At 43.1% G+C, this 17381-nt stretch overlaps 2 protein-coding genes across 7 annotated transcripts in view; one reads left to right on the top strand and one right to left on the bottom strand.

Moving 5' to 3' along the window:
• LOC128323544 (uncharacterized) overlaps positions 1 to 5081 on the bottom strand; it is a 38048-nt gene extending 32967 nt beyond the window's left edge. Inside the window, exon 1 of the mRNA XM_053246856.1 lies at positions 4859 to 5081. Within this exon, the coding sequence (XP_053102831.1) occupies positions 4859 to 5031 (173 nt within the window). The 5' untranslated portion in view covers positions 5032 to 5081. The remainder of the gene's footprint in view (positions 1 to 4858) is intronic.
• Positions 5082 to 13176: 8095 nt separating this feature from the next.
• The window catches only part of SLC35B3 (solute carrier family 35 member B3), a 48071-nt gene continuing 43866 nt past the window's right edge, over positions 13177 to 17381 (top strand). For 2 of the 6 annotated variants that reach the window (XM_053246863.1, XM_053246862.1), the window contains exon 1: positions 15685 to 15768. In XM_053246863.1, the coding sequence (XP_053102838.1) occupies positions 15745 to 15768 (24 nt within the window). In that variant the 5' untranslated portion in view covers positions 15685 to 15744. Of the gene's footprint in view, positions 13272 to 13596; positions 13694 to 15684; positions 15769 to 17381 lie in introns of those variants that run through there. The other 4 variants (XM_053246857.1, XM_053246858.1, XM_053246861.1 and 1 more) reach the window with 4 other exon arrangements.

The following is a 17381-nucleotide window of genomic DNA, read 5'->3' as shown; positions in this document are numbered from 1 at the left end:
TAACGTCTGCAGGCTCTCAGAGAACAGATCCAATCCTCTAAGTACTATAAACCCATTACCTACATTAGGCAGTAATTGGAATCCATTTATTCATGCTTTTTAAGTTCTTAAGGGGTGCCAATGTTGTACACCCATTGCACATTAATTTCAACCAACAGTTTGTCTTCAGAAACCCCTTGCAAGGACCATAGTAGGGCATTCTTTGGGGGACAATTAATACTCCATGATGAATGAAAGAATTATGTACAGAATAAAAATGTGAATTCATTAGCCTATCATACCACTGTATTTAATCTAGTTTTGTGGGCACCATGGCTCACCACCTCCATCCCAAGTGCTCTTCTGGCAATAAATCCTAACGGATCATTACTACAATGTATTTGATAAATGCCTATGTGAGCGCTATATCAGGGGGATATCGCTCCCAACAACCCCATGAAGTTGCTTCAATCTCAGTGCTTTCTGCAGAGTAAGCATAATGCAGCAAAATTATCAAACCAAAAAGGAATGTGCATTTAGATATCTGCTCATTAATAATCAGGATAATTACACAAAGTTCAACAGCCAATTTAGTCTTGAATGCTAGATTATGGATTTCAGCCAAATAAGCCTCCACTATAGCTGTGAATTTTCACAGTTCATGGCTATAGCACACCAGCAGAATACATGTTCAGTATGATATAAGGATGTGATGCTGTTCGCATATGCATTATTCTAAAATAAAAATGACACAAAGGAAGCCCAGTTGAAATGCAGAGAGTCATGGACAGTGAATCAGAGCCAAAATAAAATGGCTCATAAACTAGTTTATAAATTGTGTCAAAATTATACAGCATACAGTTTAACCCTAAACGTATTTATTGGGGGGGAAAGTCTCATGAGTTCAATGGGGTTTACTTCTGATTAATTTAAAATTCCAACCTATATCTGGAAATGTACTGTGTGAGCTGTTAGGAGTAACTCTCTTTTCAGACCAACCTATACGCTTATGGGTCTTCTGGGCAGTACCAGACACATTTTCGTGTCCACTTTGGCATTACCAGAAATCAAACAGAACAAGACATTTGACAATGGAAGATGAGGGAAGGTTTGGTGTTGCTGCCACTCTCCCACACTTGATAACCAATAACAGAAGGGCTGAGCAAGTTGTTGTATTCTATCCAGTGAGGTCATTCACACAATCAAAAACGGTGTTCTACTCAGATTTGGGAGCTGTGTGCGCTCCCAGTTTTAGGTTGTATGGAAGCACAGTAGGAGGAAAACCTGGGCAGAAGTGATTGTGTGGAAGCATGGTATGAGGAAAAGCTGAAGGAAGGTAGGAGGAAAAGGAGGAGGAAAAGGGGGCGGGCCGGAATGGAGACTGGGGCAGAAGGGGGCAGGGAAGGTGAGCAGATGGTGGGGGGAGTGTACTGCTGCACAGATGCTCTGTGGGGGTTCAGCTAGTTATGATTAAACATCTATTTTATTGATGTCCCAAATGTAATTGTGGATGTTGATTGATATTCAGTAATTGTTGTATATTTTGCATTAAAAGGAGGTTGCCCTTTTGGGACAACCATTAAAAGGGGGTTGCCCCTTGCCCCACAAGCTCAAGGGCTCCACTCTGCTGGCTGGGAGTAAAAAAAAGTTAAGTTGTTTTAATTATGTGCCTGACTGAGGATGTGAACCTAGGAAGTGCTTCAGTTAAGCAGCAGTGCACAACTCAAACGTCCTAGTGGGCCAAAGACAACTATGATGATGTATGTGGGGGCCGAAGTCCATTTTCAGTGCATTGATTATTGCAGTGAAATTAATTATGATGATAAATATTAAAGCAATTACTAGTTAGTTGTGGGTCCTTCCTTCCCCCCAGGGGCCCTCAATTCTAACCAAGGATAGTGGCTGGAAAATAAGCCCTGTCATTGCTCAGTCAGTAGGCAGCTGAAAGTTCCAGCCCCACACAAATGCCAAATTATGGGGCTCCTGCTGTTGCTGGCTTCCTGGGCCATCAAAAATGTCCCCTTGGGCCAGATCTGGTCCCCAGGCCTTATGTTGTACAGGGCTGAATTAGAGTGATTACAGGTCAGGGAAGGTATGGTGTGGGGTCTCACTTACATCAGAAGAGGGGAAGAGTGGGAGGGCTCCTGGCTGCTTTACCAGCCTGTCCTTTGGCCTGCTGATGCTGCTATTTAATGCCAGGTCAGTCCAGAATAAGATTTCTGTTATCCATGATTTAATTGTGGAAGAAAGGGATGACCTGGTTTGTATTACAGAGACCTGGGTGGGGGAGCTGGGAGTGATTAGTCTTTCCCAGCTGTGTCCACCTAGATATTTAGTGCAGCATCAGCATAGGCTGGAGAGCCAGGGCAGGGCGGGGGGGCGGTCACTGTAATTTATAAAGGCTCTATTTTCCTTTCTAGGCCCCCTGTCCGAGGGAGTACCAGTTCAGAGTGTTTGTACCTGGTGTTGGGTTCTCAGGACAGAGTGGGGATTCTGTTGGTGTACCACCCACCCCACTGCCCAGCTGTCTCCCTGCCTGAGCTCACAGAGGTGGTCTAGGATTTGGTGTTGAGGACTCACAGAATGATTGTTCTGGGTGAGTTCAACATCCATGCTGAGGCTGCCTTGTCTGGGGTGGCTCAGGATTTCATGGCTGCCATGACAACATGGGGCTGTCCCAACATATTGTTGGCCTCACACATGAATTGGGGCACACTCTGGATTTGGTTTTTTCAACTGGACAGGAAGATGGTGATTTGAAAGTGGGGGATATGTCATCTATGTCCTTGTCATGGTCAGATTACTTCCTTCTGAGGATTAGAGTCTTAGCGGCTACACCTGTCTGCAAGGGTGGGGGACCTATAAAAATGGTCCAACCCTGGAGACTGATGGACTCTGATCGATTCCTGAGGGCTCTGGGGGATTTTCCCGCTGGTATGGCAGGTGCTCTTGTTGAAGCTCTAGTTCAGGGCTGCGCAACCTCGGCCATCCTGCAGATGTTGGCCTACATCTCCGATAATCCCTGGCTATTGGCCACTGTGGCTGGGGATTATAGGAGTTGTAGTCCTAAAACAGCTGGGGGGGGGGGCTAAATTGAGCAGTCCTGCTCTAGTTGCACTCTGGAATGGAAGGTGGCTTGAGCAGAATGGAAGGTGGCTTGAACGATCGCTCCCAAGTGTCCTCTCCCACAAAGCAGAGCCCATGCAGGACCTTGGTATACACAGAGGCGTATCTTGGGAAAATAGCGCCTAGGGCAAGCACTGAAATTGCGCCCCTGTCCAAACAGGAATGATGGGACTTGTAGTCAACAACATCTGGAAATCCCTGTTAAAAGGAACACTGTACCATCTAGACATGGTTGTTGACCAAAACCTGAAAACATGAACCATTTTTATTAAAGACTTAGAACAACAGTCAGGAGTTATGGGAGGATTCCAGTGTCATTTTCTGTCTCATCTCATGCTTTTTAAAAACCATGACTTTGTCCTAAAGGATCACCTACCCAAATTCCTGACAGCCTTTGTCTTGTGATGACAGCTGGCTCATGATGGGGTATATGTGCATTCACCACACTAGTGCTTACTTTGGCACCAGGAGGGAGGAGGATACATTAGTTTGCCACACTAGACAGAGGCATTTGCAACAGGAGCAGACAGCCAAGTTCTGCCAGGGCCAAAACCAGCCCCTGCCAGACTAAGAAATCATTGTAATTTCCCCTTCCTATCACAAGCAGTGTGCTGTTCTTTTATTATTGACTCTCAGATATCCTAACTCTCAGATATCTCAGTCATGGATGGAAAATATAGGGTCAATTTACAAGAGACACATTTTCTACATGGACGTTTCTTCTGTGCAGGTGTTGTACAGAAACCCATGTGTAGTGATCGATACATATGTATCTATTCTGCACAGTTTCTTACAAAAATGACATCCCCACAGGAAATTTTGCTTCATGTTAACTAGTTCTGGGTGATAGGCAATGGACAAGAATTTGGCAAAAGAATTTGGGCAGTATAAAAATATGTTAAATAAATAAAATATTTGTTTTTATCTTGTTGTAAACCTCCCAGAGACATAAGTTTTGGGTTGTATAAAATATGTTAAATAAAATAAAATAATGTTCCATTTACCAAGAAACACAGACAATGTAAGCATAAAGCTGGATACAATAAAGCAGGAAGTGCATCAGAGACCCTGGGCAACAGCAAGGTCTTTTATATGTTGTTCTATATGCAAGGAACTATCATATTTGCAAGGAAATTCCTGTCTCTAAAAGTCATTTCACTTTATGATATACATATATTTAATTAAAGGATAAACAAAGTACAGTGTTTAAGAAGCAGAGCCCCACACACCCAGTTCTTTTCCCTATGACCAGAATAGGGTCATGTTCTACTGGAATATCTCCTATGTTTATGGATAACTTTCTACTGAATTTCACTCTTAGTGAAAGCAAGCTAGGTGTGTTATTTATGTTTCAAAATCTAAATCTAGATCAGTTTGCTTGGATTAATATTGAACACACAAAATTTGAATCTAGATTAATTTTAACCTGCTCCTTTGAAATGAAATTACATTAATATAAATGTAAAGCTGGCTTTATTTAACTGAATGACTATTTACATTTCAATTATTTTTTAAATCATATGAAGTTCAGAATAATATCTAATTCTGCAAAGGAAATTAGTTAATTTTAATTCTGTTTCGCTGAATAGAAATTTTTGGCAGTTTGAGGGAAGCAAATGTTTACATCAATTGCAAACATCTTGTATTTTTAGAGCTAAATGGCTATTTAGTACAATGTGTTGGATGTAGAGAATTTTGAATTCATGAAAATGAAAGGATAAATCAGCTTTCTCAGTTTAAAAGCTGCACCTACCAAAATTCCCTTCCTCCATATACAACTAAAAGGAAGGCACTCTCTCCTCCTTTGCAGCTGAGCACTCGATCTGCAGCCCAGTTCCTTCCTTTTCCCCACCAGCAATGGGTTTTCCCTTCTTCAAGGCTTCCTTTCTCTTCCTTGAACTCACCCTCTTCTTGCAGGATTTCCATTGAAAAACCTCCTGCCTTGCAAACTGCAAGCCACAACTGTTCACAGGTTGGAAAATACTGCAAACAAGTTTTTTTTTTAACAAGAAGGAGGCGGGACAGGAAGGAACCTGGAGAGCATTCACATTTCTGGACCTGTCTAGGCACGAACTCTCTGTTCACTTAACCCTTTCAGCCTCTCCTGAAAAACTAGTTTGTTGCAGTTCTCTTACATTTCTTTTACTGTATACATTTTAAAAAAGAAACAAACATCTTCCGTGGGGGCAGCGGAGAAGCATCAGCCTGAGAAAGCACCAGTCAGATATAATTTCTTTGAGACTACTTGAGAGCAGGCGGGGCACAGGCAATTTACTCACTTTGGACTCTGGGGTGGGTCAGGACTTGCAGCAAGAACATAAGACGAGACAACAGGGCAGGAAGTCGCAGTGATTGCAAATGGGAACAAACAACCCCGCCCAGGTTACTAGGATTCCCTCTCCCCAGCACTTGTCAGTGTTTGCTGCCTGAAAGGAAGCCCTCAAATGACTCTGAAGAGCTTGCTCAGGCTCCTCGGAGCTTGAGGCCACGCCCCCTTAGATGTCACATGCAAAGGGGAGGGGCCTCAAGCTCCTGGCTCTGGCTCTTTGGAGCTTGAAGCCACGCCCCCGTTGACACCACATGCAAAGGGGGCGTGGCCTTGAGCTCCGAAGAGCGTGAGCCAGCTCTTTGGAATCATTTCAGTCAGAGCTTGCTGGCTGAAAGGAACTATTCTTCTTTTCTCTCCCTCTCCGGAGGAAGAGAAAGGGGAATAGATGCTTTCAGCCAGCAAACGCTGGCTGAAATAACGCAAGTGCTCGCTGGGGGAGGGGCGCCTCTCTGGACCTCAGTTGGGGTGGGGGGCATGGCAGGCAGTTTGCGCCCTCCCTGCAATGGCGCCCAGGGCACATGCCCTGCCTGCCCCACCCTCGTTACGCCCCTGGGTATACACCTGAGCTGAGGGCAATGAAGCAAGTTGGGAGATGGCTGGAACGTAAGTGGAGATGAGTCTGAGTGAACACAGGTTAGGGCTCATTATCGAGCCTACTCTGTGGCAGTGATGGAACAAAAGAAATGTTTTTTTCCATCCACCATTGCATTCTCTCAATGTCGTCCAGAGGGGCTCTTCCAGGTGGTGCAGGGCCTTTTGAAATCTGGCCCTGGGCAGGATGCATTAGAACCCTCGGTAGCACACTGTGATGCATTTGCACAGCACTTTGAGGGTAAAGTCGCTCAGATTCACCATGAGTTGGACACTATGACATGCAGGATCATTGGGAGAGATGCCCAGAGTAAAACCTGGCCTAGTTTTGGTGGAGGAGTTTCAATTATTGGTCCCTAGGATGTGGACAAGGTGTTTAGTAGGGTCCGGCTGACCACGTGCATGCTCAAACCTTGCCCTTCATGGCTTATTAAATCTACTAAGGAGGGAATTTAGCTGGGTCCAGCAGGTTCTAAACACCTCATTGAGAGAGGGAGTGGTCCCAGCTTCATTGAAGCATGCTATTATTTGACCACTCCTAAAGAAACCCAGTTTGGACCCCAAGGATGTAAACAACTATAGGTCTTTGGCCATATTCCCTTCCTGGACAAGGTGCTTGAGTGTGTCGTGGCTGACCAGCTCCAGACACTCTTGGAGGAAATGGACTATCTAGATCCATTTCAATCAGGCTTCAGGCCTGGCTTTGGGACAGAAACTGCTTTGGTCGCCCTGTGGGATGACCTATGTAGAGAGAGAGGCAGGGGGAGTGCAACCCTGTTAATTCTCTTGGATCTCTCAACGGCTTTCGATACCATTGACCATAGTATCCCTTTGGATAGGCTGGCCCAGTTGGGTGTGGGAGGCACTGGTTGGAAGTGGTTCCACTCCTACCTTGGGGCCCATTCCTAAAAGGTGGTGCTGCTCAACCCCTTGGCAGTTATGCTATGGGGTTCCGCAAGGTTCAATTATTTCCCCTATGCTGCTTAACATCTACATGAAGCTGCTGGGAGATATCATCAGGAGATTTGGCTTGAGGTGTCATCAATATGCAGATAAAACTCAGCTGTATCTCTCTTTTTCATCAGATGCAGGGCCTATTCTAGATGGGGTTGCATTCCCCCTGATGGACCAGGTTCGCAGTCTGGGGATACTCATGGATACAGCATTGTCTCTAGAGGCTCAAGTGGCCTCTGTGGCTCAGAGCACCTTTTATCAGCTTTGGCGGATTCACCAACTGCAACCTTACCTGGTCAGAGATAGCTTGGCCACAGTTACTCATGCTCTGGTAACCTCTCGCTTAGATTACTGCAATGCATACGTGGGGCTGCCTTTGAAAACAGTCCAGAAACTGCAGCTGGTACAAAATAGGGCTGCAAGATTATTAACTGGGACTGGACGTTTTGATCATTTTATGCCAGTGCTTTGTCAGCTGCACTGGCTCCCAGTCTGTTTCTAGGCCAAATTCAAAGTGATAGCTTTTAACCTTTAAAGCCCTAAATGGCTTGGGACCGGATGACCCAGGGGCATAACTATAATAGGGCAAGGGGAGACAGTTGTCTGGGGGCCCACTGCCTTGGGGGCCCCCCAGAGGCAAGTCACAAGACTGACTCCCCCAGCCACACACCCGCCTGGGCTTCCTTCAGTTGTATTAATCCTCCAAAATTGATGTGAGTGTTAAGACCTGGAGCTACCAGAACAGCATCTCTTTCTCTAGTACCATTCAATGACTTGCATCGTCCACAATTTACAAAACCTTCAAAAAAAATAATTTAGGATGAAGTTCTATAGTGGCGTGTGTGTGTGTGCTTTTTTGTTACCACTATTCAGCCTCATTTAAGATTTCTTTACTTCATGAGCTGAGCTTCAGTGAGGGGGGCCCATTTTAAAATCTTGTCTTTGGGCCCACGCCAACCTTGCTACGCCCCTGGGATGACCTGAGAGAGCGCCTTGCCCCATATGTCCCTACCTGTACCTTAAGATCTTCTCCAGGGGCCCTCCTCCAGGTGCCCCTGCCAAATGAGGTGAGGCGGGTGGCTACTAGGGAGAGGGCCTTTTCAGTGGTTGCACCCCATTTATTAAATAGCCTCTCCAGTAAGATTTGCCTGGCTTCATCACTTTGTTCTTTTAGATGCCAGGAAAAGACCTTTTTTTTGTTCACACAGGCCTTTTAAATTTGGGTTTTTTAATTTGGGGTTTCAGATTTGTTCTGATTTTTAACTAATTTTAAAATGAGTTTTTAAGCTGCTTTGTATTGTATTTTGTATTTTCTTTTTACCTTTTTGTCTGTTATAATTTAATATGTTTTATTGTATGTTTTAAGCCTCTGTTATGAGCCGCCCAGAGAACAATTTGTTATGGGGTGGTTAACAAATAAAGTTAATTAATTAATTAATTAATTATTATTTATTTACACAGTCAGACAGGTGTTATTGACTGGTTTGTTTTATCCAGACATCGAGTCCTTCCCAAGAACCTGGGATGGCTGAATTTTATTGTCAATGTTGTTGCTGTTGGTATAGATATCATCGCAGAATATAGGCTGTTCCCAGTAAAGCTGCTTTTTATAATTGGCTGATGGTGATTTCTGTGGCCCCTATGGTGTTGAGGTGCTCTTCAAGGTCTTTTGGAACTGCACCCAGGGCGCCAATTACCACTGAGATTATTTTGGTCTTCTTTTGCCACAGCCTTTCAATTTCAATTTGTAGATCTTTGTATTTGGTGGTTTTTTCTATTTCTTTTTCTTCTATTCTGTTATCTCCTGGTATTGCTATGTTGATTATTTTAACTTGTTTTTCTTTCTTCTTGACTACAGTTATATCTGGTGTATTGTGTGTCGCAGATTTTGTCTGTTTGTAGTCGGAAGTCCCATAATATTTTTACATCTTCATTTCCTACCACTTTTTCAATTTTATGGTCCCATCAATCTTTGGCTACAGGTAGCTTGTACTTTTTGCAGATGTTCCAGTGTATCATTCCTGCTACCTTGTCATGCCTTTGTTTGTAGTCAGTCTGTGCGATCTTTTTACAACAGCTGATTAGGTGGTCCATGGTTTCATCTGCTTCTTTACAAAGGTGGCATTTGCTGTTTGTTGTGGATTTTTCAACTTTTGCTCTTATTGCATTTGTTCTTAGTGCCTGTTCTTGCGCAGCCAGTATTAAACCCTCTGTTTCTTTCTTCAAGTTGCCATTCTTAAGCCATTGCCAGGTCTTGGTGATGTCTGATTTTCCACTTATATTGTGCAAATATTGACCATGCAGTGGCTTATTTCTCCATTTTTCTGCTCGGTTCTTGACTTATTCTTTCTTGTAGGCCTGCTTTCTTTCATTGGTGTTGAATAGTTTCTCGTTATTGACCATTTGAAGTGCATCTTCTTCACTGTCCTTGTTATATTCTTCAAGGCCTCTTTTCTCCTCCTCTACTGTTTGATGGACTTGCAGCATTCCTCTTCCACCTGAGCTGCAAGGGAGGTATAGCCTATCTACATCACTGCGGGGGTGCAGAGCATGATTGATGGTCATTATTTTCCTGGTCTTACGATCTAGCATCTCTAGCTCTGCCTGGGTCCAGTCTATTATTCCTGCAGTGTATCTGATAACAGGTATAGCCCAGGTGTTGATGGCTTGTATGGTGTTCCCGCCATTGAGTTTGGACTTGAGGATTTTTCTAACTCTCCTGATGTATTCACTTCCCATTTTTCTTTTAACTTCAGTGTGTGCGATGTTATCAGCCTGGAGAATGCCCAAGTAAATGTAATATTCTTTCTCTTCCAGGTTCTTGATCTTGTTTCCATTGAGTAGTTCTATTCCTTCTGTTTTTGTTATTTCCCCTCTGTTCATTATTAATTCAGCACAATTGTCTAGTCCAAACTCCATTGCTATATCGCTACTGAATATACGGACAGTGTTTAGCAGTGATTCAATTTCTGACTGGGACTTTCCATATAACTTCAGATCGTCCATGTACAGCAGATGGTTGATTTGACTGGATGTTTTAGATCAGGTATCTGAGGCCTGTTTTGTTTAGTATTTGTGAAAGTGGGGTCATGGCGATTACAAACAACAGAGGGGATAGTGAGTCCCCTTGGAAAATGCCTCTTCTAATGCTAACCTGTCCAAGTGTCTCACCCTTGATTGTTAACTGTGTACTCCACATGCTCATTGCTTTTTTTTATAAATATCTGAATGTTTTTGCTTACACCAGTTGTTTCTAAACATTTTAGTATCCATGTGTGAGGCAATGAATCAAAGGCTTTCTTGTAGTCAATCCATGCAACACTTAGATTGGTTTTTCTTCTCTTGTAATTGTCTAAAATCATTTTGTCAATCAGTAGCTGGTCTTTTGTGCCTCTGGTGTTCGGGCAATTTCCTTTCTGTTCAACTGGAAGCTGTTTGTTAGTTAATAAGTGTTGCATCACTTCATCTGCTATTATTCCAGTTAATAATTTGAACATGGTTGGCAGGCAGGTTATCAGTCTATAATTACTTGGAACTGCACCTTTTGCTGGGTCTTTCATGATGAGATGAGTTTTCCCAGTTGTTAGCCATTGTTCAATATCACCTCCTTGCAAAATGTGATTGAACTGTTTTGATAGTTGTTTGTGAAGGCTTGTTAAGTGTTTAAGCCAAAAGCCATGCAGTTCATCGTCACCTGGAGCAGTCCAATTTTTAATTTTCTTTGCTCTTTCACTTATTAATTCTGGTGTTATTATTAGATCTTGCATTTGTTGGTTACATTTTTTGACCTCTTTCATCCAGCCTGCTTTTTGATTATAATCTATTGGATTGTCCCATAATTTTCCCCAGAATTGCACTGTTTCTTCTTTATTTGGTGTTTCTAGGTTTCTTGCAGTTTCTCCTTCTATGCTTTGGTAGAAATGTCTCTGATTCAACTGGAATTGGAGATTCTGTCTGTGTTGTGTAATTCTGGCTTCGTATCTGCTATTCTTCTTTGACACTGCTGTTATTTGCTGCTTTATTATTTCATGGACTTCTCTAATTTTCCTTGAATCTAGGTGGTATTTTTGGATCAGATACTGTTTGGTGTTTTCATTCTTCCGCTTCTTGTCTTTCATATCTATTTACTAGCATCTGATCTGAGCCTGGAGATTTTATTTTCTAATCTAATCTTCCATTTAGGTGATGTACTGCTTTCTTTTTTTACAGGTCCACTGATCTTATATCCGAGCTCTTGTGTCATTATTGTTGCTGCACTGTACATTAGTTGGTTTGTTTCTTGCAAATTATTACTATTATTATTATTATTAATGCTCCCCATTTGTATAGTTCCCATGTCTGTGATGAGGTTAGCACTTGCTGCCAAGTTCCAGCAACGTACACATGTCTAGCCCTACATGTCATAACAGAGCACATGTATAAAAGCTTCTCTTTATATGTAGATTGTTCATTTTTCATGACCTCTTGAGAAAATGTCACATCTGCAGCCTACAACAAATGTGGCCAAACTGCAGCATGGGGATCACAAGTGCGCAGAAAACATGTGCCTACCTACCACAAAATCAGGCTTAACAACAGGAATTCTGAACCAACCACAGACATTCCCAAACTTTTTACTACATCTGAACAGATAGCAAAACTAGCATTGGATGTTTAATCCTTAGCTATTCAACTCCAGACAAACTTGCCATGGGTGTACTAAGCCCCAGAAATGTAAGGTAGACATCAAATTCAAGCCCAGATTTTCTATACATAGTTTGGGAATATAGCATTATTATATACTTTCCACTTTCTCAATAGTGCAAAGCTCCAGGAGAAATGCTTTTGGGATTAGTTACTTTTAGATAAGAGAGCACTGGAGACTTTGTAATATTTGCTTTGTTTATAGCAATTAGACAGCATTTGAAGCAAACAGATTCTAATTTAGTAGGCAGCAAATCTTCAAAGAAAAGAACACGTAAAGAACACCACACATGTAAAAACTGCACCCCAAGAGACCGCAACCAGCTCACAATGCTAAAAATTATATTCAAATGGAAACTGCAAACAACTTCTTTTTTAAAACCTACCTGTCCCCCTTCCCTCAACTGAAAGAGTGTTACTTCTTCCAAGCTGTGAAAGGTATCCCATTCCAAAAGCTGGAAAGAGATTTATCAGGAGACTATCTCATGTCATTAATTTGCAGTGATGAAACTTCAGCCAACTATCCTGGACCATCTGATTATTAAGCAATCAGGTTAACAGAGGCTGTTCTGTCAGCAGGCATGAAAGTACTGCCAGTTATAATACCATATATAAGCTAGGTATGATTAAGCATAAATAAGGGCAAAACATATATCTTTAAAAAGTATTTTCATAGTTTCATAGTTTTTAAAGCAGATTTTCTCTGCCATAAAAAAATATCAGCAAGTACATTACTTAGTGCATCATGTTTATTCTAGCTAGACACATAACACTGTATTTATTACTATATAAGCAGAAATTAATTTTGCTTGTTTAGTCATAAATACAATATATTGCTTTTGAGTGCACTTCTGATTTATCTAATTCCCACATGTAATAACATTTTTCCAGCATAAAGCAGGGTGAATAGAATGCCTTGACCCAAAATATTAACTACTTCAGCAGGAGAAACCACTCAAATGTGAAAATGGCATCAATATTCCTTTAAGACAAATTAATGGGGAGTAATGAGATGAGCCCTGGGACCCTTGCCCTTATGAACCTAGGACCCTTGCCCATTATAGGTGCACATAACACAATTTTTCTTTTTGCCCCAATAAACATCACACAAATAAGCAGAGAGTTTTTCTCTTTCAAGGTATCTCAGTGAATTCTTCCTTTCTTAATTGCCAACAAATGGTCCTTTGCAAACCTTATTTTACTGTACCAAACTATGGGGCTGTTCTCATGCACAGGCAAAACCGAGCTAATGAAGCCAAGCCTGGTCTTGCCCATGCATGAGAACCACCAGGATCGTGCCTGATGCTGGCAGCACCTCAGCGGCAAACCTGCTGAGTCAGCCACCCTCTTAAACAGAGTTGAGAGAGCACACTCTCTTAACCCCATTTTGCTGCTTGCAGCCAGGGCTGGGAGACTGTGGGGCTTTCGGCCGGCATTGAGAGGCTCCCCATAATGCATTGTGCACTTGTGTAGTGCATTATGGGAGTTCCAGGGGCCACCCAGCCCCCAAACCTTCTAACTCCAAACCTCCCAACCAGTAGCAGCTGGCAAACATCTGGGCAAATGACCTGCTCACCAAGCAAGAAGACCAGGTTCATCTGAGGGGGAGGTAAATGTTTTAAGGCTTCATCCCCTGCAGCGTGGAGCAGGGGCGTAACTACCATTAGGCAGGGGGAGGCAGTCGTCTCGGGGCCCCACTGCCTTGAGGGGCCCCCCAGAGACACCTCACATGACTCCCCATTGCCCCCTGCCCAGCTCCAAGACCCTTCAGCCACTTGCCCTGTTTGCCCTCCCTCCTGCTCGTTGTCCTGGTTGGCAATCAAAGCAGCAGGCAAGCTGCTTTTCTCCCTGGCGCCTCTCAGCTGATCTGCAGGTGGGCGGGGCTTCCAGGGAGGCCTCCGTGTAGGCCTCAGTAAAGCCTGAACTCGAGTAGGCTGGCAAGCCCCAGGAAGAAGGCTGGCAGTCAGAGTGGCCACTACAGTTCTCTGCAGCAGACCCTCTTCCCAGGCCAGACAGCTCAGCCTTTGCCAGGTAGAATGTGAATTCCTTTTTGTGGTTACACCCCCACCCCCACCCCCACCCCTATATAGGGAACTGCTTGCCATAGGGCTTTGATTGGGGGGGAGGGAGACTGAGAAGTCTCTGAATATTTAATTTAAAACTGATTGGAAAATTTGCTGGCTTAAAAAAAACCCTCTAAAAAGTCCTATAAGTGGCTTGTTTCATGGCAGGAAATTACAAAAACTTCTGGAACAAATTTATTTATGTATTAATGTATTAATGTATTAATTAATTAATTCATAAATACACTTATGTTCAAGTTGTTTTGCAACCCAGGTCTGAGTGATAACTGAGACGTGAGTGAGAACAGTGACACATGTGTTGTGCTTTTATATTTTTTCCCCTTAGGGTAAATCTGGCCAACATGTGAATGCACCACCTGCATTCCAGAGGAGATGTGTGTTAAAGGGCTTTAAAAGCCTCATGTGAAAAACCTCCTGGAATCAAACTTTACTGAATTTGTTCAGAATTCTGAGAAAACAAACATAGGCTCACCCTGCATGGTTGAAAGTCTCCTTTGCTAATCTGCAGCAAGGGGCCCATTTTAATAATTAATGTTTCTAGTGTGTTCTAGGCATTAAAAGTAGCACAAATATATAGTATTCAATGTATATCACTATATATTGTGAAGTGTGTGTGTGTGTATTCAGTGAAATGTATTTCTTGGCAGCATACTTATTTTGAAATATCAGACTTAAATCCTTGGAAGCCTGGGGTGTGTGGAGGCCCTGGACTTTGGGGGGGAGGGCATTTTAAAATCTCTTCTCAGGGCCCACTCCAACCTTGCTACACCCCTGAGTGCATTCGGCTCCGCTCTTAGAGCTCTTCTTCAAAAATGGAGCACAATGCAGAGAGCTTCACCATTGAAAAGGGAGCTGCATCTGCTGTCCACAGAGCCACCACCGGGTATTACTTGCTGGCAGACTGGAAGTCGCTTAGATGAACTTCAAGCTCAAATCCTTGGTTTTGCAAATACATCATATGAAAAAGGAATTTTTGACTTGGAAATAGTTGTGCCTGAAAGGTATCCATTTGAGCCTCCAAAGATGCGCTTCCTGACTCCTTTTAAAAAAGGTTTTACTCCCATATAATTCTTCTCTTCTCATTTGCTCAATTTTGTACATCTGTTTTTTGTATGTTTTGAATGAGGACAGAAATGTGAGAATAAAAGTCCCCTGCTAACTGGGCAAAGAGGCACCTTTTTCTCTTTGTAACCCGTGCTGAGCCATTTTTGGAAGGGCGGTATAGAAATCAAATTATTTATTATTATTATTATTATTATTATTATTATTATTATTAAAAAATTTCTTGGCGGGGGGGCCCATTTAAGAATCTTGTCTCAGGGCCCACTCCAACCTAGTTACGCCCCTGGCGTGGAGCCCTTTCTCCATGATTGCAAGAAAGGGCTCTATGAATATTATTACCTCTTCTCCCAAATAGAATTAATATCAGTGTTACCCATTCACCAACATTCTTTATTCCTTCTCTTTCAAAAATGTTCATCACCTAAGCCAGGCTCATGTGAATCCTTCCTATTCCATTTTCACTACTGTCTTGCAGTTTTACATCCATAACATCCTGCCTGTTCTGTGATATCCAAATACAAGACAACCCATTCACAGGGCTAGTTTGAATTATATGTCCAGGTCAGTCCACCTACCGAACAATTAGAGATGTTCATGAGGATTTCCCACTTCCCCTCCAGCATGTTTTCCCCTTCTCCTGATCGGAGGGGTCCTCTGAACCACCACTTCACCTGGAATCTAATATGGGATCTCAACTGGGTGTGAGGGGGCAGTTCTGACTAACCCTCCACATGATTTTTTAAAAAGGGACAAAAGGCTTAAAAGGAGATGAGTGTGTTATTTATGTCCTTAATTATGCAAGTAAGTAGGCTGGCTCAGATATGTCATCTGAACAGTCTACATTCCTACAGCAACTCTGATTCTTGACCCACACAGTAGGTGGACCAACTTGGAAATATCATCCCAACTGACCCTGTCCACGTGTCATGTATTTGGATGTCCCAGAACTGGCAAGAAGTGGTGAGTGTAAACGTTCCTTTCAATCTCTGCAAAGTACTTATATTCTGGACTCTCAGCTTGTTGATGAAGCTGAAGCAGGTTCCACTTCAAGCTCTTTATTAAGCAATGAGAAGCCTGAATCTTAAAAATCCTAAAGTTTTCATGCCCCTGAGTCTGCACTCCAAAATAATCTTTAGGTTACCCCATAACGTATACTTTATTGACTGGGAGACTGTCCCCTTCGAGAAGCACATGTATTCTCTCTGGCCCAAAACTTTATTTTGAAGATGATGCCTTAACATATGATAACCCCCAGGCCATACTTGTGACTAAGAAATTGCCTGGGGGCACCAAGTATTAAAGTGTTTTGCACAAAACCAATGTTTAGAATCAGAGAGAGTCAGGGGCGTAGCAAGGTTGGAGTGGGCCCAGAGACAAGATTTTAAAATGGGGCCCCCCCACTCAAAGTCCAGGGCCTCCGCACACCCCAGGCCCCCAAGGATTTAAGTCTGATATTCCAAAATAAGTATGCTGCCTGGAAATACATTTCACTGAATACACACACGCACATGTCACAATATATAGAGATATACATTGAGTACTATACATTTGTTTTACTTTTAATGCCTAGAACACACTAGAAAGATGAATGATTAAAATGGCCCCCTCGCTGCAGATTAGCCAAGGAGACTTTCAACCATGCAGGGTGAACCTATGTTTGTTTTCTCAGAATTCTGAACAAATTCAGTCAAGTTTGATTCCAGGAGGTTTTTCACAGGAGGCTTTTAAAGCCCTTTAACACACATCTCCTCTGGAATGGAGGTGCTGCATTCACATGTTGGCCAGATTTACCCTGAAGTCCCTGCAAGTTATTGGGGAGCAGTTCACACACAAGAAAAATAAAATAAAATAAAAGCACCACACATGCTTCACAGTTCTCACTCAGACCTTCTGGGTTGCAAAACAACTTGAACATAAGTGCATTTATAAATGAATGAATAAAATAAATATAATACTGTTTCTTCCAGAAGTTTTTGTAATTTTCTGCCATGAAACAAGCCACTTATAGGACTTTTTAGATAGTTTTTTTTAAGCCAGCAAATTTTCCAAGCTGTTTAAAAATAAATATTCAGAGACTTCTCAGTCCCTCCCCCCATATCAAAGCCCTATGGCAAGCAGATCCCTATATATCCGGGTGGGGAAGGTAACCACAAAAAGGAGTTCACACTCTACCTGGCAGCAGGGGGGTCTTCTGCTGCAGAGAACAGTGGAGGCCTCTCTGGCTGCCTCCTCCTTCCTGGCTGGCTTGGGCCCTACTCGAGTTCAGGATTCACAGAGGCCTACACCAGACCTCCGTGGAAGCCCCGCCCACCCGCCGATCAGCTGAGAGGCGGGAGAAAAGGAGCTCTTTGCAGCTTGTCTGCTGCCTGGATTGCCGGCCAGGAGAACAAGCTGGGGAGACGGCGAACAGGGCAAGTGGCTGAGGAGCCTTGGGGCTGGGCAGGGGGCAATGGGGAGTCACGTGAGGTGCCTCTGGGGGGCCCCTCCAGGCAGTGGGGCCCCCAGACAACTGTCTCCCCTTGCCCGATCGTTGTTACGCGCCTGGAGAGAGTACTTTTGCATCTTGAAGGAGA

This window comes from Hemicordylus capensis, chromosome 4, assembly GCF_027244095.1.
Source record: "Hemicordylus capensis ecotype Gifberg chromosome 4, rHemCap1.1.pri, whole genome shotgun sequence".
Classification (NCBI taxonomy): domain Eukaryota; kingdom Metazoa; phylum Chordata; class Lepidosauria; order Squamata; family Cordylidae; genus Hemicordylus; species Hemicordylus capensis.
This window is presented reverse-complemented; position numbering and strand designations above follow the sequence as displayed.